Source organism: Oryctolagus cuniculus, chromosome 1 (genome assembly GCF_964237555.1).
Source record: "Oryctolagus cuniculus chromosome 1, mOryCun1.1, whole genome shotgun sequence".
Taxonomy (NCBI): Eukaryota; Metazoa; Chordata; class Mammalia; order Lagomorpha; family Leporidae; genus Oryctolagus; species Oryctolagus cuniculus.
In genome coordinates, this window is record NC_091432.1 from 232,598,106 (window position 1) to 232,618,762 (window position 20,657).

General features: G+C 64.2%; 1 protein-coding gene across 1 annotated transcript; it reads right to left on the reverse strand.

Moving 5' to 3' along the window:
• Positions 1 to 10,759: 10,759 nt before the first annotated feature.
• PTGES (prostaglandin E synthase) lies at positions 10,760 to 20,077 on the reverse strand. The gene is made up of 3 exons (XM_051829514.2): positions 19,796 to 20,077; positions 17,094 to 17,176; positions 10,760 to 11,741 (listed from the first exon to the last, which is right to left on the reverse strand). Exons 1-3 carry the CDS (start codon positions 19,922 to 19,924, stop codon positions 11,492 to 11,494), a joined length of 462 nt encoding a protein of 153 aa, XP_051685474.1. The 5' UTR covers positions 19,925 to 20,077; the 3' UTR covers positions 10,760 to 11,491.
• Between the last annotated feature and the right edge of the window lie 580 nt (positions 20,078 to 20,657).

Here is a 20,657-nt window from a genome sequence, read left to right on the forward strand (position 1 = left end):
CTGAGCGACAGGGCGTGGGGCAGGAGCAGGATCCGAATCCCTCTGTCCTGCGAGGAGCCTTTCCGGTATTTTCCCCTGGAGGGCCCAGCATGCAGCCGGGAAGATGGGGTGCAGGCCTGGCCAGAGGAGGGGTCCCCTCCCAGCGGACGTCCCCGGGCCCCCAGCCCACCCGTGCACAGGCGGAAATGGGGGTGACATCAGTGGGGTCTGCGGATGAGGCCAGCCCCCTCCCCCTGGCCCTGTGCCACCCTCTCAGGGGCACGCCCACTGGTCAACAGGGCCCCTGCCCAGCCCCAGGAGGTAGGACAGCGCCAGGAGCCATGTGGGTGGGGGGAGGCGGCACCCTGGAGCTGGGCGAGTGCCCCCGTCTGCCTTCCCCCCGCCACCCACCGCAGGGTCCCCAAAGTCCCAGCAGTGGCGAATAGGCAGGAGCCGCCCCAAATCCTGGCCCGAGGGAGGTCCCGGGTCCGAGTGACGTGGGGCTTCCTCCCATCCCAGGCGCCTCCCCAAATACCCCCAGTCCTGCTCCTCCTGGAAGTCCACCCTGGGGGACCTGGAGCTGTGGCCCCAGCACTGCTGCTCCCCGGTCCGGGGACGGGGCGGCTCCTGCCCTGGTGGCAGCGGGGACTCCGGTCAGCGGGCGAGCGTGGGCACTCGGCCTCCCCGCCCTGGCCCTGTTGGGGGGGGGGGGGTCCTGCTTGTTTGACCTTGGCCTTGGTAAGTGCTGTCTGGGCCTCCATTCATGTGCATTTACTGAGAAAATAGGAGAGCCTTGCTGTGCGCCCAGGGCCCTGCCCCAGGTCTGGGGGATGGGAGAGCAGGTGACGGACCCTCTGAGAGGGCTGCACCAAACAGGTGATGACTGAGGCTGGGAGGGGCGTGGCTCTGGGGCCCAGGTGGGGGCAGGAGGTGTGTGAGAGAGGATAAACAATCTACCAGGCAGCCGGCGCCATGGCTCACTAGGCTAATCCTCTGCCTAGCGGCGCCGGCACACCGGGTTCTAGTCCCCTGATCGGGGCGCCGGATTCTGTCCCGGTTGCCCCTCTTCCAGGCCAGCTCTCTGCTGTGGCCAGGGAGTGCAGTGGAGGATGGCCCAAGCCCTTGGGCCCTGCACCCCATGGGAGACCAGGAGAAGCACCTGGCTCCTGCCTTCGGATCAGCGCGGTGCGCTGGCTGCAGCGCGCCGGCGTGGCGGCCATTGGAGGGTGAACCAACGGCAAAGGAAGACCTTTCTCTCTGTCTCTCTCTCTCACTGTCCACTCTGCCTGTCAAAAACAAACAATCTACCAGGCAAAGAGCGGGGGCAGAACCGTGTTTCTTGTTAAGGGCACAGCACGTGGGAAGGCCCCGAGACAGGCACCAGAAGCGTCTCTCAGGCAGCGGCAGGCCCGGCACACAGCAGCCTCCAGGAGAAAGACACTGGACCCCGGGCCTGCCTGGCGGAAGCTTCTGGAAGAGGCTGCCCTGTTCTCCCCTCCAGACAGAGCTGGGGCCAGGCTCCTCCCTGCTCGGACTCGCCTCTTCACCTGGGAGACAGCGCCTGGGAGCTGAGGACGGACGGACAGGGCCCCAGGCGCCCGGCAGTGTCCCGGGGCTGGACAGCGGGCATGGCAAGTCTCTGCTGTTTTTATTTATTTATTTTTTTGACAGGCAGAGTGGACGGTGAGAGAGAGAGACAGAGAGAAAGGTCTTCCTTTGTCGTTGGTTCACTCTCCAATGGCCGCCGCAGCCGGCGCACCGCGCTGATCCGATGGCAGCAGCCAGGTGCTTCCTCCTGGTCTCCCATGGGGTGCAGGGCCCAAGCACCTGGGACATCCTCCACTGCACTCCTGGGCCACAGCAGAGAGCTGGCCTGGAAGAGGGGCAACCGGGACAGAATCCGGCGCCCCGACCGGGACTAGAACCCGGTGTGCTGGTGCCGCAAGGTGGAGGATTAGCCTAGTGAACCGCGGCGCTGGCCATGCTGGTTTTATTTTTTAAAGATGTATTCGTTTATTTGAAAGAGTGCGAGAGCGAGCGCTCCCGTGGGCTGCTTCTCTCCCCAGACGGTCACAGCTCCAGGAGCCGTCCGGGGCTGCCACGCGGTGGCCGGGGTGCAAGCACTCAGGCCGCCGTCCGCTGCTCTCCCACTGCTGTTCAGAAGCGGAGCAGCGGAGACTTGAACTGAACCAGCACCCCGACTTGAGAAGCTGGTGCCGCCGGCGGTGGCTGACCCTGCGGTGCCAGCGCCCGGGCAGCTCTCGGCCCCACCCGGAGACCCTGAAGCCCCGCCAGGCTGGGGCTGCCTGCGGCGGCGTGGGGGGGGGGTCCCACCGGAGGGGGCCTGGCAGCGGTGCCAGGAGTGCCAGCTTTGCCAAGGGCTGGGGTTCGCTCCCACGGCCGTGTGACCGGAGGCTGTCAGGGTCCCTTCTCCCGCGCTCTGGTTGATAACGTGCCGCTCGGGGAAGCTGAGGGCGCCCGGCCGCCCTGCCCGGGAGGCAGGAAAGAGCCAGCCCTGCTGTGGCTGCCATGGCTCTCTGCTGTGGCCTGGGTCCGAGTGTCCTGGGCCTGTGACCAGCAGTGTTTGTCCTAAGGACAGGTGCAGAGGCCTCCTGGGGCTAGGGGGCTGGGAGGGGACAGGAGGGACTGGGCCCCTTCCTCTCCCTGCCTGCCTTGGCGGGTGGGGCCCAGTGGGCTCAGCACAGGGCTCTAAGGTGACTGCTTTCCATTTCCTTCACAATATTTATTTATTTATTTATTTATATGAAAGGCAGAGTTACAGAGAGGCAGAGAGAAAGGAGAGAGAGATCTTCCATCTGCTGGTTCACTCCCCCGATGGCTGCAATGGCTGGAGCTGAGCCAATCCGAAGCCAGGAGCTGTCGCTCCCCGTCTTCGTGGAGGAACGACACAGGACCCTGCGCTGTTCTTTCGTCTGCTCGGCCCTCCCCGGGTTTGCTGCTGGTTCTTCCCGGGTTGGCTACCGTCCTTCCCGGGTTGGCTGCTGATCCTTCCTGGGTTGGCTACCGTCCCTTCCACCTCCGTGGAAGGGCGGTTCCCCCTGCCACATTCCCCACTTCCGCGGGGGAGCGGCACACCACCGGCCGGCTCTCTCGGGGGCTGCACAGGTGTTCCCCTTAGATGTTCCTGGTGCATGCCATCTCTCTCCTCCTTTATAGTCCTCTTCCGCCAATCCTAACTCGGCTGCTCACACGCCGAGTACGCTGCTCTCCTCCAATCAGGAGCAAGATCAGCTCCTGCAGCTCAGTCAATCAAGTTGGTAAGAGGCAGCTGCATAGAAGCTGTTTTCTCCTCTCCCAGCGCCATATTGTGGGAGAGCAGATGCATAGAATAAGTCTTAATTCCAGTAACTCAGTCCAGTCCGAGTTGCTCCCCACAAGGAGCCAGGAGCTTCTTCTGGGTCTCCCACGTGGGTGCAGGGGCCCAAGGACTTGGGCCAGCCTCCACTGCTTTCCCAGGCCATAGTAAAGAGCTGGATTGGAAGAGGAGCAGCCAGGACTAGAACCGGCGCCCATCTGGATTGCCGGCACTGCAGGCTCTGGCTTTACCCGCTGGTCCACAGCGCCGGCCCCAGCATTCCATTTTTACGTGACATAAGGGAAGAAGGACAGGCAGCCCGGCTCTTGCCAAAACCAAAGCCGGAGAAACCAGGGCGGAGTTTCTGGCTCGAGGCCTTGGGCAAAGCACTTCGCTGGACTCAGTTTCCCCTTCCGCACAGTGGGGGATGGAAGCAGAGGCTGCCCCACAGGGCCGTGGGCTCCAGTCCGTGTGGGTGGCCCCGCAGCAGGCAGGGAGGAGTGCGGGGTGTGCACGTCGAGGTCCTCCCCCTCCTGGGTGCCCACATCTTGAGGGGTCCTGGGGGACCCACTGCAAAGCGTTGCCCGGGGCTCCTGCACTTCTGCAGCCCGCCCCTGGGGGCGCTGTGGCTCCCGGTGCCGCCCGGGCTGCGTGGTCGCTGGTCCTGGAGAACCCAGACCGAGGCGGCAGGACCGTGCAGCTCAGGGTGGTTCCCAGCCTGCGGGGCGCCGGGGTCTCTGTAATAAGTTCACAGGGAAACGAAACAGCCTTGCAAAACAGAGCGGGCAGGGAGCGCTGCGGGATCCCCCGTGAGCGCTTAGAAGGTTACAGGTGCGCTTTCACGGGAGTCTTTCCCACGTCCCAGGGGCCGGCCCCGGGGCTCCACCCCAGCTCCCCGCTAAGGCAGCAGTGGCCGTGCCGGCCCAGTGCTGGGGTCTCTGCCACCCACCCGGGCGGAGCCCCTGCTCCTGGCCTTGCCCCTGCTGGGGGCGTTCAGGACCGGACGCTGGGAAGGGAAATGACTGTGGTACACTCTGGGTAGCTGGTGTCCGAGTGTGTGTGTGCGCGCGCGCGTGTCCCTCAGTGCCCCACTCAAAGCCACGCGCCCTCCCCTGTCTGCGGCCGCAGCCCGGAACTCCTGCTCAGCTGCCCGGGGATCCCTCAGTCCCCAGGGTCCTGCCGCTTGCTGGGTACCAGGCTCCCTTTATGTTGTGAGCAATTTTTTAAAATAGATTTATTTGAAAGTTACAGAGAGATCTTCCATCCACTGCTTCACTTCCTTATCCCGATCTCCCACCTGGGTGCAGGGGCCCAAGCACTTGGGCCATCTTCCGCTGCTTTCCCAGGTGCACTAGCAGAGAGCTGGATCGGAAGTGGAGCACAGGGCCGACACTGTGGCATAGCGGGTAAAGCCCTGGCCTGCAGTGCCAGCATCCCATATGGGCGTTGGTTCAAGTCTTGGCTGCTCCACTTCCGATCCAGCTCTCTGCTGTGGCCTGGGAAAAGCAGTGGAAGTTGGCCCAAGTGCTTGGGCCCCTGCACCCACATGGGAGACCCAGAAGAAGCTCCTGGCTCCTGGCTTAAGATCGGCTCAGCTCCAGCCGTTGCAGACAATGGAGAGTGAACCAGCGAATGGAAGACCTCTCTCTCTCTGTCTCTCTCTCTCTCTGCCTCTGCATCTCCTTCTCTTTCTGTGTAACTCTTGACTTTCAAATAAATAAATAAATCTTTAAAAATAAAGAAGAAGTGGAGCAGCCGGGATTAGAACCAGCACCCATATGGGGTGGGGGCGTCGCAGGTGGCAGCTCTGCGTGCTGTACCCCGAGTTGGAGAACTCGGTTAGTCCTGGCTCATGCGCTGGAGGAAGCAGCAGTGCACTGAGCTTGGAAGATAAGGCCGGGAGCAGGTACCCTGCATCAGAGGGGCGCTCCGGCGAGACGGTTTGCGGGGGAGATTCCAAGCCGGCCTCGCGGTTCCCACCCCGGGAGCCCCAACCCTGTGTCGCCCTCTCCTGTCATGAGTGGAGTCTGCGACTCACTTTTAGCTGCCAGAACGTGGCAAGGGGGAAGGGGGCTTTTCCCAGGGAGGGAGGTCGCCGTCAGTTGACTGATGTGGAATCCACGGGGCGGGGGTTGCCCTGGAGGGGGGCCGGCGAGGCCTCTGGGGGCAGACCCCGGGGCAGGCACGCTGCCCAGTGGTTAAGACTCCTCCTGAGGGGCTGGCGCAGTGGGGCAGTGGGTTCATCCTCTACCTGCAGCGCCGGCATCCCATATGGGCACTGGTTCGAGTCCTGGTTGCTCTACTTCCTATCTAGCTCTCTGCTATGGCCTGGGAAAGCAGCAGAAGATGGCCCAAGTCCTTGGGCCCCTGCACCCACGTGGGAGACCGGGAAGAAGCTCCCGGCTCCTGGCTTTGGATGGGTGCATCTCTAGCCATTGGAGCCATTTGGGGAGTGAACCAGTGGATGGAAGACTTTTCTCTCTGTCTCTCCCTCTCACTGTCTGTAACTCTACCTCTCAAATAAATAAATAAAAATCTTTAAAAAAAAGACTCTGCTTGGGATGCCTGTACCACACAGGGGAGTCCTGCTTCTGGCCAGTGTGCCCCTGGGAGGCAGTGCTGGTGGCTCAGGTCCTTGGGTCCCTGCCCCCCACGTGGGAGACCTGGCCAGGGCTCCAGGCTCCTGGCGTTGGCTTGCCCCAGCCCTGGGAGTGAACCGCAAACGGAAGACGTCTCTGATGTCTGTCTCTGCCTTTCAAGTAGACAAAAGTAATCAAATGGGAAGAGGACCCCGAAAGCTGAATGCAGAGCAGAGAGCCCATTTCCTGGGGGCTGACGGGGGGGGGGGGGGGCTGCTGGGCGCGGGCAGTGGGTTCTGCCTGCAGTGCCCGTGACCTTGGAGGCTGACGCTGAGCCTCACGGGAGGCCCCAGCGTGGGTGACGCCTTGACGGCCACCTCGTGAGACCCTGAGCAGGGGACCCAGCTCAGCGGCGCCCAGACTCTAAGCCGCTTACCTGTGTGGCGCCTGCTGTGCGGTGTTGGGGAGCCAGGGCACTGGGGGCGGGACCGGGCAGCCCACCTTGTCCTTGCCCAAGCCACACCCACGGAGCCCCCAGGCCCGCCACGGAGGCTCCGCCGTCCGCTAGGCCACAGTCACAGCCCCCTGGCTGCATGCCCGCTGGCCTTGGGGGCCGCTCTGCACATACCGCACGCTGGTGTCCACGCCTCTCCCCTGCTTAACCCCTGCGATGGCTCCCCAGGGCCCCCCAGGCCAGGCTTCTCCCCACCTCAGCCCCTCCCCCAGGTGCCCCAGTGCCCTCCCCGCCACGCCCCCACCCCGTCGCCTGCTGCAGGGGCGCCCTCCCACCTGCCCCGGGAAAAGCCACTCTGGTGAGCGTGGCGATGCTGTGCCAGCTTTTCAAACATGGAATCAAATTCTGCACAGTTAGCAGCTGTCATACCTAGGTATGGTTCTCTGTTACAATGCTGTGTGGGAGACGTGGAAAGAAAAATCCCACCGCTTTCTGAATTAATGCGGCTGTTCCAGGGCTTCTTGGCTGGCACAAGCCACCGCATGAGGACGCGCAGCGGCAGCCCCAAGGAGCTTCCCAGTGACACCACAGGGAGTCGGGGCTGGCGCTTGGCCCAGCACTTAAGAGGCCACTGGGGGGTGCTGCGTGCTTATGTGGGGGTGCGGGTTCAAGTCCCAGCTCCACTCCAATTCCAGCTGCCTGCTAACGCACCCAGAGACAGAGCGTGCTGGGCCCCTCCCACCCGCGTGGGAGACCTGGGTGGGGTTCCGGCTCCTGGCTGTCCCAGCCCCAGCTGTCTCGGGCATCTGAGGACTGAATCACTGGACAAGATTCTCTCTCTCTCTCTCTCTCTCTCTGCCTCTCAATATCTCTTTCGAATCTATTTTGAGCGGGAGGAGAGGGGGCGCGGGGTCAGAGGTGAAGCGGGAAGCAGCCCCACTCGTTGGCACACGCCCGTCATTTGTCGATTATGTTACACACATGGAATGTGCACGGGAAAATGGAATTCAAAGCAAGTTTATTTTGTTTCTTAAAGTTCACGGCAGGGGCTGGTGTGACAGAGCAGGTAATGTCTGCCTGATGCCCGCATCCCACATGGGCCACAGGTTCTAGTCCCGGCTGCTCCTCTTCCTGTCCAGCTCTCTGCTGTGGCCTGGGAAAGCAGTGGAGGATGGCCCGAGTCCTTGGGCCCCTGCACCCACATGGGGGACCGGGAAGAAGCTCCTGGCTCCTGGCTTTGGCCTGGCCCAGCCGTAGCCATTGTGGCCATGTCAGGTGCAAACCAGCAGATGGAAGATTCTGTCTCTCTCCCTCTCTGTGTAGTTTTGATTTTAAAATAAATAAATGAATTAAATATTTTAAAATTTCATGGCAAATGTATATGATGAAAAAAACCCTTCGTGGGCTTCCAAAGTGCTTGCACCAAATTAGCTTGTCTTTCCATTCCGGTTTTGCACACGTTCTTTGAAGCACCCTCGTATGGATTTCATACGCACAGTAAAACATAAAAAGGCCTGGGAAGTCATACACAAGGCGTGAGTGGGGTTTCCTGGGGTGGGTGGGGGGGATCGTGGGTGGCCTCTGTTCTTCATATGCGCGCTTGAGTCTCTCTACTTGGGCACCAACAAGGACAAAACTAGGAATCCTGTTCAAGCTGAAACCATCTGTTTGGAGGACACGAAATATGGCGCAGCCTTAGTAACACCCCTTGTTCTCTCCCCGTAGCTGTACTTCTAGAGATGCACTTCTTACAAATTTAATTGCTTACTTACTTATTTGAGCAGAGAATGGGAGGGGTGCTCCCCCTGCTGGTTCATTCCCCAAATGACCACACTGGGCCGGTCTCCCACATGGGTGGCTGGAAGCCCAGCTCCGTGAGCCATCGCCTCTCCCCCCGCCCCGGGTCTGCCTAGCGGGAAGCTGGAGTCCGGAGCTGGGGCCGGGTCTGGAACCCAGGAACGCGGCTGTGGGACGTGGACAGCTCGAGCAGCATGTCACTGCCCGGCTGAGTGCCTGCCCCTGGACGGAAATGGGCGTGCTCGGGGTGGCTGTGCCGAGGTGCCCCCCGCCCCTGAGAGCACCGCTCGGGCTGACGCAGTCTGCAAAACTAATTAGCCAGGAGCAAGGGCTGACAACAAGGGATGATGCGCAGCAGGGTGCCTTTAGAATCCGCGTTCCTGGCCCCTGACAGCCCTGGGAGGCAGTGTAGACGTGTCATGGAGAAAGCCTCCGTGACCTGCACCTGCGGCTCCCCGGGGCCCAGGCATCCCCGGCGAGCGTTACCGCCCACCAGGACGACACAGCCCGCGTCTGTGCACTGAATTTATGCGCACAGTTGTTGTGTGACCCCCCCACCCCCGGACATTCACTCAACAGCCCTGCCGGGGGCACAACAGGGACTCGGGACCCCGTCCCCTTGATGGTGAGGAGGCCAAGGAAGGTTAACAGGACAACAGGAGTTCTGCCCGGCGACGCATGTGGACCCTGGGGCTCGCCTGGGTCTGGTGCTAGCACAGGAGTTGATTTTCCTCTTTGGGCTTTTCCGTGGTCCCTAACCCCATGCTGTTGACCATCACCTGTGAGTGCCTATTAGCAGTCCCACCCCCCTCCAGGCTGCCTCCCTTGGGAAGCCTGCTTGGGTTTCCACCAATAGACACCCCCTCTTCCAGGACTCCCCAAGCTCAGCCCTTCCAGAATCGGAAGGGGTTGATCTCTCCTCCTGGGATGCAGAGAGGCCCCCAAACCCAAGTCCCAACCTGGCCTCGGAGACCAGCACCCAGGGCTGAGGAGTTGGCCCCTCTGTCCACCCTCACCTGTGCCTCCCACACCGAGGGTGCAAAGAAATCCACTAGGGCAGGGAGCCCTGGGGGGGCCACTTGGGGGGACATGGAGCCAGGAGGGCGGGGCTGCAGGCATTGGGGGATGGGGAGCCAGGTGGGCGGGGCCACCTGGGGGGGACGGGGACCAGGTGGGCGGGGCCGCCAGCTCTGCCTGTCTGCGGCATGTGGGGGAGGGGCGTGAATGCTTGCACAGCAGTAAATTTGTACAATTTGAAAGCTCAGTCCCCCTGGGGGGGGGGGGTCTGCACAAACCCCAGCTCGCCCACTTCCTAGGAGATGGCCCCTGGCCTTGACCCCACGCCCCATCCCCAAGGGCTGAGAAGTCCTGAGCTGCCTCCCTGGGCTGTGGCTCTGGAAGCCCCTGGACCAGCGTCAGGAGGGAGGGAGAGGTGGCCCCCGCCTGGGTGGAGTCTGGGGCGGGCGAGGTCAGGAAGAAACCGACTCGCACTCTGGGCTGGGCTGGGCGGGGAGGGGGCAGCCCCGTTCTGCTGCCTCTGGCTGGGGCAGCAGGTGTGAGCAGCCCAAGGCCCCCACCTGCAGGGTTGGCCCTGCCTCCCCCTCTGCCTTGGGACTCATCAGCTCCTGCTCTGGGCACCACCCTTCCCCACGGCCTCTCCTGCACCTGCCACGCCCTGAAGGCCCCAACAAGGGCCATGCCACAGCCACTGTGCCCGCTGCACCCTGTCCAGCCCCTGCCCACCCCTGCGGGACACCCCCACACACAACCAAACAGGACCAGGACTCAAGGCGCCTGGCTCCCCTCCCCCTTCACTTCCCAGCCCCAGGCCCCGGGGCTCTCATCTTTGCACCCGGGCTTGAAGACCCCTGAAGCCTCAGACTGCGTCTGGGGGCCCCCCCTGCCAGGGTCAGAGGGCTCTCCCACCGCTCCCGCACCCGCCCTCCCTGGGCTGTGGCACTTGCCGTTCTGCAGGCCCTGGCCCCTAGGCCAGAACTCCGTTGCTGCAGGTGCAGGGTCGTGGAAGAGCTGCTGGGCCCGTGGACGGATGAGGGCCGCAGGAAAACGCCGGAACAGACGCGTGCCAGGCTGCCGCCCTGCACGCTGTGCCTTCCTCTGTAAACGCCCCCTCTATCAGTGCCGGGCTCTCCCAGGCGGGCGCCCGAGGCCCGGGGACAGAGGCCGCGTCTCACCACCAGGGGGCAGTGTGACCGCTTCCAGCTCGGCACTTCCTGCCGAGGTCTGGGGTCTCGCAGCGCCGAGCCCCTTCCCCCCCAAGTTCCCCCAGGGCAGGCCCCATCAGTCAGAGGGGCTGGGGCCTGCGGGGTGCTGGGAGGGAGCACTTGGGGAAACTGAGGCAGCAGGGGTTTGGAGCCGGGTAGCCCCGGGCTCAAGGTGTCAGCCTTGCACTGACAGCAGAGAGGCGGGAATGCCACAGGGGAGGGGACCCCGACTTGGGTATCCTGGGGCTCACCTGCTCCCGCACTGGGAGGCTGGGTGGGAGCAGCACCGGGGTCCCTCGGTGTGTGCCAGGGACCAGTCCTGACCGTCAGCCCCAGGCACACACCAGCAAGCCGCAGCCTCGGGCCTGCAGGGGCGGGGAGGGGGACCCCGGGAATGCAGCACCCCAGAGGCTCCGAAACTGCCGTTTAATGATTGACAACCACACGCGCGTGGTCCGATGGGAGCCTGGGACACAGGTGTGCACACACACATGCACACGGTTCCCCTGGGTGGACAATTGCCATTTTCAGACTTCACAGATTTCGAAGGAGCCACAGCGCTCTTAGGGACGCAGTCTGGACCGCGCTCTGGAGTGGCCCGGGGGGTTGGCCCACGCGGTCCCGCCCAGGGCGGGGGCTGGCTCTGGGAGTCCTGAGCAGTCTCTCTCCGCCACGCCCGGGGAGGGGGCATGTGCCATCACTCGGGGTGGAGGATTTTCTACTTGTCTGAGAGCAGTCTCTCAATGGCCCCAGTCGGCCACTCCATCCAGGAATCTAAGGGGCTAAGAAACACGCAGGCACACACATGTATGTGCACACATACACACGTGCACACACATGCTCACACAGGCCACGCGAGCAGCCGGCTTAGTAGGAAGCCAGGGCCCCTCACACAGCAGCTGGCGCTGGGCGGTCACAGGTGGCGGGCGGCGCTGGCCCTGGGCCGTCACAGGTGGCGGGCGACGCTGGCGCTGGGCGGTCACAGGTGGCGGGCGGCGCTGGCGCTGGGCCGTCACAGGTGGCGGGCGGCGCTGGCGCTGGGCCGTCACAGGTGGCGGGCGGCGCTGGCGCTGGGCGGTCACAGGTGGCGGGCGGCGCTGGCGCTGGGCGGTCACAGGTGGCGGGCGGCGCTGGCGCTGGGCGGTCACAGGTGGCGGGCCGCTTCCCAGAGGATCTGCAGGGCCATGGAGGCGCAGGGCAGCTGGGCCAGGGTGTAGGCCACGGAGCGCGTGGGCGGCCGCAGCTTCCCCAGGTAGGCTACCGTGTGCACCAGGCGGCCCAGGAAGAAGACGAGGAAGTGCATCCAGGCGACGGAGGGCTCAGGCCCCAGGAAGGAGTAGACCAGGCCCAGGAAGAGGAAAGGGTAGATGGTCTCCATGTCGTTGCGGTGGGCTCTGCGGAGGCAAGGCGGGAGTGAGCCAGGCCCAGCACGGCGGCCCAGGGCAGGGGGCTGCTGGGGGTGAGCCAGGACCTCCCAGCACAGCCACCCGGGGCAGGGGGCTGATGGGGGGTGAGCCAGGCCCTGGGCAGCACAGCCACCCTGGGCAGGAGGCTGCTGGGGGTGAGCCAGGCCCTCCCAGCACGGCCACCCCAGGCCAGGGGGCTGGTGGGGGGTGAGCCAGGCCCTGGGCAGCACAGCCACCCTGGGCAGGAGGCTGCTGGGGGTGAGCCAGGCCCTCCCAGCACAGCCACCCCGGGGCAGGGGGCTGGTGGGGAGTGAGTCAGGCCCTCCCAACACGGCCACCCTGGGCAGGGGGCTGGTGGGGGTGAGCCAGGTCCTCCCAGCACAGCCACCCCAGGGCAGGGGGCTGGTGGGGGGTGAGCCAGTCCCTGGGCAGCACAGCTGCCTGGGGCAGGAGGGGGCTGGTGGGGAGTGAGCCATGCACTCCCAGCACAGCTGCCCGAGGGGCCAGGGCCTTGTCCCCCACCGGGTCCCAGCTGCTCAGGTTCCTTCGTGGGCACGACCAGGAGGGAAGCAGCAGTGCCCAGCAGGGGCCTGGAGCAAGCGGCCCGGGAAAGCCAAGACCCTGGGGAAGCACTGGCCGCTGGCTTCCGTCTTCCCACGGTGGCCCCTGCCACACTCGGCCCTGCAGTGCCCTCTGCTTCCAGGACACGAGCAGGAGACATGGGACTCGGAGCGGCTGGGCACTTGGTGGAGCCGGGGTTCGAGCCCATTCTGACTTGAGTTAGGGCTTTGGACCCCCAGGGCGGGTCTCTCCTGCGCCTCCTTCCGCCTGGCTCTGCTGCTGCCCCCTACACTCAGGTGCCAGAGACAGCAATCACCAGAGCCGCGGGTGCCCCCTGGGGCCGGCCCAGCCCCCACCCGGGGCCCAGAGCTCCGCCTCCTCCTCCTGCCCTGGGACCTGGCTCGGCTCCTTGTTTAAAGTAGTCGGGCGTGTGGGTGGGAGGAGCGGGGGCTGTGTGTACCCCACCATAAATAATCGGCCGAGAGAAAGCTCACCCACTTCTGCTAAGAGCCGGCTCATGTTTCCCGTGACCCCTGTTAGCGGTCAGTTTGCTTTATGGAGGGGAAGGATGTCGGTCCCATAAATCAGAGACTAGGAGCAACCAGACCCTGGACAGCCATGGGCGACCACGCGGAGGGAGCGCATATAAACAGGAGTTCGGAGCCCAGGTCGTGCCCTCCCCTGCGACAGGCCACGGCCCTGCAGGGACAGAAGCCCCCGCTCCAGACCCCCGCTGGAATGGTCACCACAGGTGCTGGTCCAGCCAGAGGCCCCTGAAGGTGACCTGACCCGGAGGTCTCCTTGTCACTCCTGCTGGCAAGTGGGGTCTCGGGTGGCGGCCTAAAAAGAGGGCAAGGCAGGGCCCAGAGTGCCGGACACCCTGGCACTGGGCAAGGTGGGGGCGGGGACATCTCCGCAGTGTGGCTGGGTGGTCCAGAAAGGAGACTGGACAGTCAAGGAAGAACTCTCCTGGGAGTGGGATTGACACGTGCAAAGGCCCTGTGATAGGAGTAAGCTCAGAGAGGCAGCGCAGGGGCTGGAGCGCGGCGCAGGGGCTGGAGCGTGGCACAGGAGAAGAGGGCACCCGGGAGGTCGGGGGAGGAACCTGGAGTTCAACCTGAGGCACAGACACTCCCGCAAGCCCAGCGAGGCCTGGAGCTTTCTCAGAATGAACTTGGGGGCCAGCCGCTGGCGTCTCCGTCCCTGACGCGAGCCTCGACTTCGTGACCCAGCTACGGGGAAAGCAAGTGGACAGTGCCCATCCCATCCGAGCACAGTTCTAGTCCCAGCTGCTCCACTTCTGATCCAGCTCCCTGCCTGTGGCCTGGGAAAGCAGTGGAGGACGGCCCAAGTGCTTGGGCCCCTGCACCCACCTGGGAGACCTGGAAGAAGCTCCAGGCTCCCGGCTCCCGCCTGGCCCCGCCCTTTGGGGGAGTGAACCAGTAGACGGAAGACCTCCTTCTGTCTCTCCTTCTCTCTCCATAACTCTGCCTTTCAAATAAATCTTTAAAAAAAAAAAAAAAAAAGGCAAGTTTGCATCCGGGCAGGTGTCTCCCAGCTCTGGGAAGACGCAGCCTGCCCACAGCAGAGAGAGGCGGGCTCTGGCGGATCCTGGGGGCCCGGCCTCAAGGGGGGAGAGGAGTAGGCGGGGACTGGGCCACTCCAGGTCCACAGCCTTGGCCGGGGCAGCAGGGGACAGCGTCTGGGAGGGCGGGGCCTGCACTGCCCCGGGCCACTCCACCAAGCTCCCTCCCTACCCTGGGAACCATGAAAGCAAAGACGAGCTTCCCCCAAAATCACTCCGCCCTGTGGACGCGGAGCAGTGTGCCCGACGCCCCCTGGGTGCCCATCCGAGGGACCCCTTCTCAGACGAAGCCAACACGTCCCCAGACGCGGCTGCCGACCACCGACAGCCCCCAAGGCGGTACCCCGGGAGGAGCCGTTCTGCGGTATTTACGTACAAGGGCCCGCCAGATGTTTACGGGAAAAAACGGGACAAAAAGACGCCTCGATTTTGGTGCCAAAAGCTCTGGAATCCAGGCGTGCAGGGGGCTTTTTAAAGCCCATAGAAACATGCCTGTGATTTCAAAATTGTTTAACACCAAAATAAACTCTCTTAATCCCACCTTCCGCAAACTTTGTGGAGCACCCGCGTATTTATTTGAAAGCTGCAGGGAAAGTACAGCAGCGGAGAGAACCCCTCCGCCCAGACCGCTCTCCCCAAAGAGCGCGTTTACCCTCACAGAGCCTGGGAGGAGCGCACGGCCACGGCCAGGCCCAGAGAGCCGGTGGGGGAAGAAGCCGGGCAGCGGGAGCGGGCGGAGGGAGCAGAGGACCCTGCAGAGAGCAGGCTGAGCCTCAGCGGCTCCCGCCCAGGGTCACCAGGCAGGGCTGAGAAGGCTCCCCGCGGCCTGGGGCTGGCCCAGTGCAGGGACCGGGACGCAGCCAACTCACCTCCCGCCCCGCCCCCGCGGCTGAGACCTGGAGGGAGTCACGTAGCAGACAGAGCCCGGGCCCTTGTGTGTCAGTCAGGGCGGCCGCAGCTGGGAGGGCGGAGGCTCCCCAAGCCAGCTCCCGCCAGCCGTATCCGGCCTGCCTCTCACCTGCCGCGGCCAGCCCAGCCGCCTGACCTCCCCGCACCCTGGGGCAGCTGTGTGGTGAAGACAGGTGCCAGCCAGGGCAGACAGCCTGGGAACGCTAGCGCCAGGCCCGGACCTTGAACCCCCAGAGCCGAGGGCCGAAGCAAGCCTCCTCCTCTACAGCTCAGCCAGGCTGTGGTGCTGGGCCCAGAGCGCCACGCTGTCCTCGCGCACGCGTGCCCAGGGACAGCCGGGCCTCCTGGCCTCCTGCAGAGCTGGCCCACATTCTGGCTCCAGCCCATGCCAATCTGCAGAGCAGATCCCACTCCCAGAACCAAGCTGTAAGCGCGCCTGTGTGGACTCGGATTGCCCCGTGCACGCTGGGCTAACATTTAGCCAAGTTTTGCTTCTGGGGGCTGGGGTGTCGGGGGTCTTGCTGGGTTCCAGCCGGCCTTCCGGAATAGACGGCAGGACTGGTGGCCCCCTGGGTTTGCATGTCGTCCGGTGAAGTCTGGGGGCTGACGAGCCCTGGGGACCCAGCAGCCCCCCCAGGACACAGGAGCCCCCAGTGCATCCTCATGGATATAAAGTGGATGAGTGGGGGTGGGGGAGGGAGGATGGACGGACGGGGGATGGGCGGTAGCTGGGTGGGGCTCGCACTGCTCCTTACACATTGTAGCCACACTAGAAAGAGTGGAATAGCAACAGCCTCCACGCCTACATTACACATCCCCGTGATGTCTGGAAACCGCAGGTGCGGATATTATTGTCCACGGCCAAGAAAAACATCAGAAGAAAAGCCACAGCCTTCCTTTTCATGAAGGAATTTCTACTATTCAAACTTCAGCGTCCCACCCACTCCCGCCCTCACACCTGGGGCCTCCGGAGGGCTTCCTGCTCCTCCCCCACCCCCCATCCCCCACTCCGCCCGGAGGCCCCCTCCCCAGGCCGCTGCCAAGAGCGGGGAGGCCGGCACTGGCCACAGGAAGTCGACATCGCGTCCCACGCTGATTTAGACTCAGCCGGGCCTGGAGCATCAGGCTTTCAGTCCGCCTGACCGTGGAAAGCGCTTGTGACACAGAGGCTGCTGGGAAAACAGAACCCCGAGGACAACCCACGGCGCGCCTGCTTTTATGAGACGTGTTTCGACACAGAAGACAAGAGAGGGCCGGGAGTGTTACCAGGGCTGCGGATCGGGAGCGGTTTCCTTCGCATCCTGTGGATTTTCACCACGACCCAAAGCGTCTGCGTGGGCCGCTCCCATGTCCACAGGAGGGGAAGCTGTTTCTAACTAACTGGGGACGCGTGCGGCCCACGGAAAGATGGCCGCCTCCACTCAGGAGGAGAGAAACGCAAAACAAAGCCCAAACGCGGTCTGAATCTTTGCCGGTCACGTCGGCGGAGGTCTGACAGTTTGACCGCATGTCGGTCTGCTGAAAATGGTGTTAAGGGCCGGCGCTGTGGCGTAGCGGGTAAAGCCGCCGCCTGCAGTGCCCGCATCCCATGTGGGCGTCGGTTCTAGTCCCGGCTGCTCCACTGCCCATCCAGCTCTCTGCTGTGGCCTGGGAAAGCAGTGGAGGATGCCCAAGTCCTTGGGCCCTGCACCCACATGGGAGACCTGGAAGAAGCACCTGGCTCCTGGCTTCAGATCAGCACAGCTCTGGCCGTTGCAGCCATCTGGGGAGTGAACCAGCGGATGGAAGACCTCTCTCTCTCTCTCTCTCTCTCTCTCTCTCTGCCTGGGGATGGCCTAAGTTCGAGTCCCAGCTCTGCTCCCGCACACCCTGCGAGGCAGCAGTGACCTGCCGCGGCTGCTGTGGGCATCTGGAGAGGGAAGCAGCGGAAGCGAGGCCTCCCTCTGTCTGTCTGTCTCACCCTCAGCCTTTAAATAAGTTTGTGGAAAGTGAAAGTTAAGGGAAGTTTATTTTGGTGCAAATCTTGCTATCTACACATAGTCAGCACCACTGCACACATTTTCCATGAATTTTTTTTCACCAACTTCTGAAACGCGCCTTGAGCCGCACATTCGTCATCTACACGGATTTCAGGATGTTTTTGCACCAAAGAAAACTTATCTTTTAACCCCATTTTCCACTGACTTTTCAAAGGGCCCTGTGTCACCTTCTGAGGATTTGTTAGACAAGGAACACACAGGTGCACGGGAGAGCGCGGCCCCTCGCTGTGACCCGGAAGTACTTGCCTGAGGCACCGCTCCACATCCGGGTCGCTTCTGCAGTACTGGGGGCCCCCGTGGCGCAGGGCGTCCTCGGGGTTGGCGAAAGCCTGAAAGACAGCAGCGGAGGATCACTGACCGTCCCCCCAGGCCTGCCCCCTCTGTCCCTGCATTGGGACAGAGGTCTGGGTCACACACCCGTGTCCACACAGCCACTCGGTCTGCCCCAAGACCCTTCTGTCCCTGCTGCCGCGAAGCTCACAGCTGACCGGGAGCCACCTCGGAACCAGGGGAGACCAGGTGGTCTCCCCTGTTCACAGAGATGTCCGTGGGGGTGAGAGAAGGCTCCCCTGAGGTTGAAGGGGGCATCGACAGAGCAACAGCAGGTGCAAAGGCCCTGGGGTCAGAAGGAGCTGGACAGCTTAGAGCAGGAAAACCAGCTCTGGGGAGCCCAGAGGCCATGGGACAGGGCCCGGGATGGAGGTGCAGGGGTCAGCGGGGTCCTGGAGGCTCCGTCAGAATTTGGACTTGCAGCAAATGCATGGAGGGAGCCTTACCAGCCCTGGCCTTGAACCCCGGCTCTGAACTTCCCGTGCCGTGGCTTCCTCACCTGCAGATTCGGGTGGAAGGGAGCCCAGGCACCCGGTGATGGGCGGGCGGAGGCCGGGGGAAGCCTCTAGCCCTGGGGGGGGGGGGCGCTCAGCGTCCCTCAAGGTCACGCTCCAGGCAGCAGGGGTCCAGCCCCCAGCCCCCAGCTCCCGCTCCACCTGCTGCCGCCCGGGCGCTCCAAGCAGAACCTGTCTCAGCGGCAGCTTTGCCATAGGGCTCATCCGATGGCCAAACCCGTGCTTCCGACTCAGCGCTGGCCCGAGGGCAGGCCTGCCCTGCCCCCATGTGAATGGCCTGACCCCTGTTGGGTTACCACAGGAGCTCCACACCCAGAGCCCCTCCCTGCCGGCCCTGGAGTCCACACGTCGGCAGCTACCCAGAGTCTGCAGGCACGGGACCCCCTTCCTAGGGCCTCAGCATTCAGGGGACGCCTGCCTTCCGAGCTCATGGCCTTGCTCACCTCGCGCTCACGCCAGCCAGCCAGGAGCCAGCCTTAGCACTTCCTGTTGCCGAAAACCTGGGCTCCGACTCCCCCAGGGGCAGGGTGGGAGCCACTGGCGTGGGCTCCAGTCATAGAGGCTGAGAGCGTGGGCTCAGGGCAGGCACTGAGTACCCCCGCCCGCTCTGTGCCCCTAGACTTGCCTGAGGTGGGGGATGGGCAGAGAAGCCCCGGCCCTCCGTGGGCACCACAGGGGCACCACAGGGGCCTGTCGGGACCCTGAGCCCCAGAAGCCCCAGGGGGCCGGCGAAAGGGTTCCTTTCTGCAGAGCAGGCAGGCCCACCTCCTCCCACCCCTAAATCCCCTCGGGAAGGCTCGCCAGCCCTGGGACGACCGTGGGCCCTGGACCCGCTCCCTACGTTCAACCCCGGCTGTGTGAACTTAGCAAGCACTGTGAGAAGCCAGAAGCCCAGGGCGGCCTCTAAGCCCGGGTGAACACAGCCCCCCCGCCCCCAGCCTCCCCCAGGGCCGGGGCAGGAACTCTCGCGTTGCTGTTCATTTATTTTTATGTGAAAGGGAGAGATAGCAGACACAGCAAGATCTCCCATCCGCTCACTCACTCCCCAAACACCTGCAACCATGGGGGCTGGGCCAGGCCGAAGCCAGGAGCTCAGGACTCAATCCGAGTCTCCCAGGTGAGTGGCAGGCACGGGGTGCCTCAGCCATCGCCCAGGGTGTGCAACATTAGCAGGAAGCTGGAGGGGGAGCGGAGGCGGGACTGGAACCCAGGCACTGAGGCCGGAATTAACTGATGCACTGCACGCCCGCCCCGCTGGGGATTTAACACCCAGAGGGCGGCACACAGGAAGGACTCTGGGACTGACTGCAGGTGTCTGGCTCCGTGCTGGGATCTTGCACCTCCCACCCGTGCCCCAGGCAGGCTGCGTGTGCCTGCACCAGGGACTGAGCCGCTCCCGGGCAAGCTCCAGGCTCCCAGGGCAGATGTCTGGAGTCTGGGCCCCTAGCTTGCCTCCCAACAGGAAGACGGCAACAGGAAATGACTCCCCACTTAAAATACCTGGGCAGATAAGCAGCAGGTGCCCCAGGGCCTCCGCATTCTCCCACGGACCTGAGCGTGGCCTGGGCTTTGCAGACCCACCCCGATCTCGCGGGCACTCAGTGCCGGGTGCCTTGTGCTGCCGCGCTGGACCCTGTGCCTGCCCCGGCCCCCTCTGGTCACCGTCGGGGTTCAAGGACTTGGACGAGGAGGAAAGTCCCCACCGGGTGCCCCGCGGCCGAGACCCAGCCTCTGGAGGCCGCCCCGGGTTCCTGGGCAGCCTGCGCCTGGGAATTTCCACTGAAAATCTTGTGGCTCCCACTCGCCCGAGCGTCAGAGCTCCTGGGCCGGGAAGCCGCCGGGTCAGGCGCAGGCTTTGCACCCGCACGCCACTCACGGATCCCACGCGCCACCGTCCAGGGAGGCCGGGGCTGAGTCACCTGTCCCGACAGCAGGAGCCAGAGGCGGCGGGTGCTGCTGGCCCCCAGAGCCAGGGGGGAGCCATCCAGGGGTCTGGGAGGACACGGTCCCGAGCCTGCTCACGCACTGGCCCTCACACCGCCTGGGCGGCTGTCCCTGGGCGGGAGCGGGCGGGGCCGGGGGATCCCCGCGGAGGGCACGTACCTTCTTCCGAAGTCTCACTTGCCCGGTGATGACGGCCACCACGTACATCTTCAGAACCAGCAGTGCGCTGCAGAGCAGGAAGGCTGGGAGCGCCTGGCCGCTCGTCATGGCCAGGCCGGGAGCAGGCATGACTGCGAGGAGCGCTCCGGGATGGACAGACAGACGGAAGGACGGACGGACGGATGATGGCGGCGGCAGCGGCGGCAGCGGCGGGACTGAGAGTGAGACGGGCGCCTGCGGGAGAGCACGGAGGAGGTGGGCAGAGCCGCCGTCCCCACCCAGCACCCGCCCACTCCCCGCCCGCCGGCCCGCCCGCCGGCCGTGCCCGCGGCCCCCTCTCCTGGGACGGAGAGGAGGAGCTACTCCTGCCTCCGGATGCTGCTGGAAGGACGCAGAGCCCGGAGATCCCCACGCCCACCCCACCCCCACCCCCATCCGGCGCTGGCAAACCCTGAAACGCTTTCGAATCCCACTCAGATCCGCTTCCCCGGCTGGAATGCTGGGGTTTCGGGAAGAGCCTGCCTGCTGGGGGTCGGGGCCCAGAAGGGGATCCCCCCACGTGGCGGATGTCACAGATCCATGACCGGAGGGGTCAGGGCAAGCTATCTGCCCCAGCCACGCACGTATGGCCGAGGCTTTGCTGTCCATGGGGGCTTCCCACCTGCCTGGGGTCCACATGTCCTCCCTAGAATCTGCAAACGCGTCACCTTCCGCGGCTAAAGGACTTTGCAGACAGGGGTCTCCTAAGGACTGCCAGTGAGCACCAGGCACCCTCAGGGCCTTTAGGAGGCGGCAGCTGGCCTGGGGACAGACGCGGGGCTGCAGTTGTGGGAGGAGCGAGCTGCAGGCGCTGGGAAAAGCC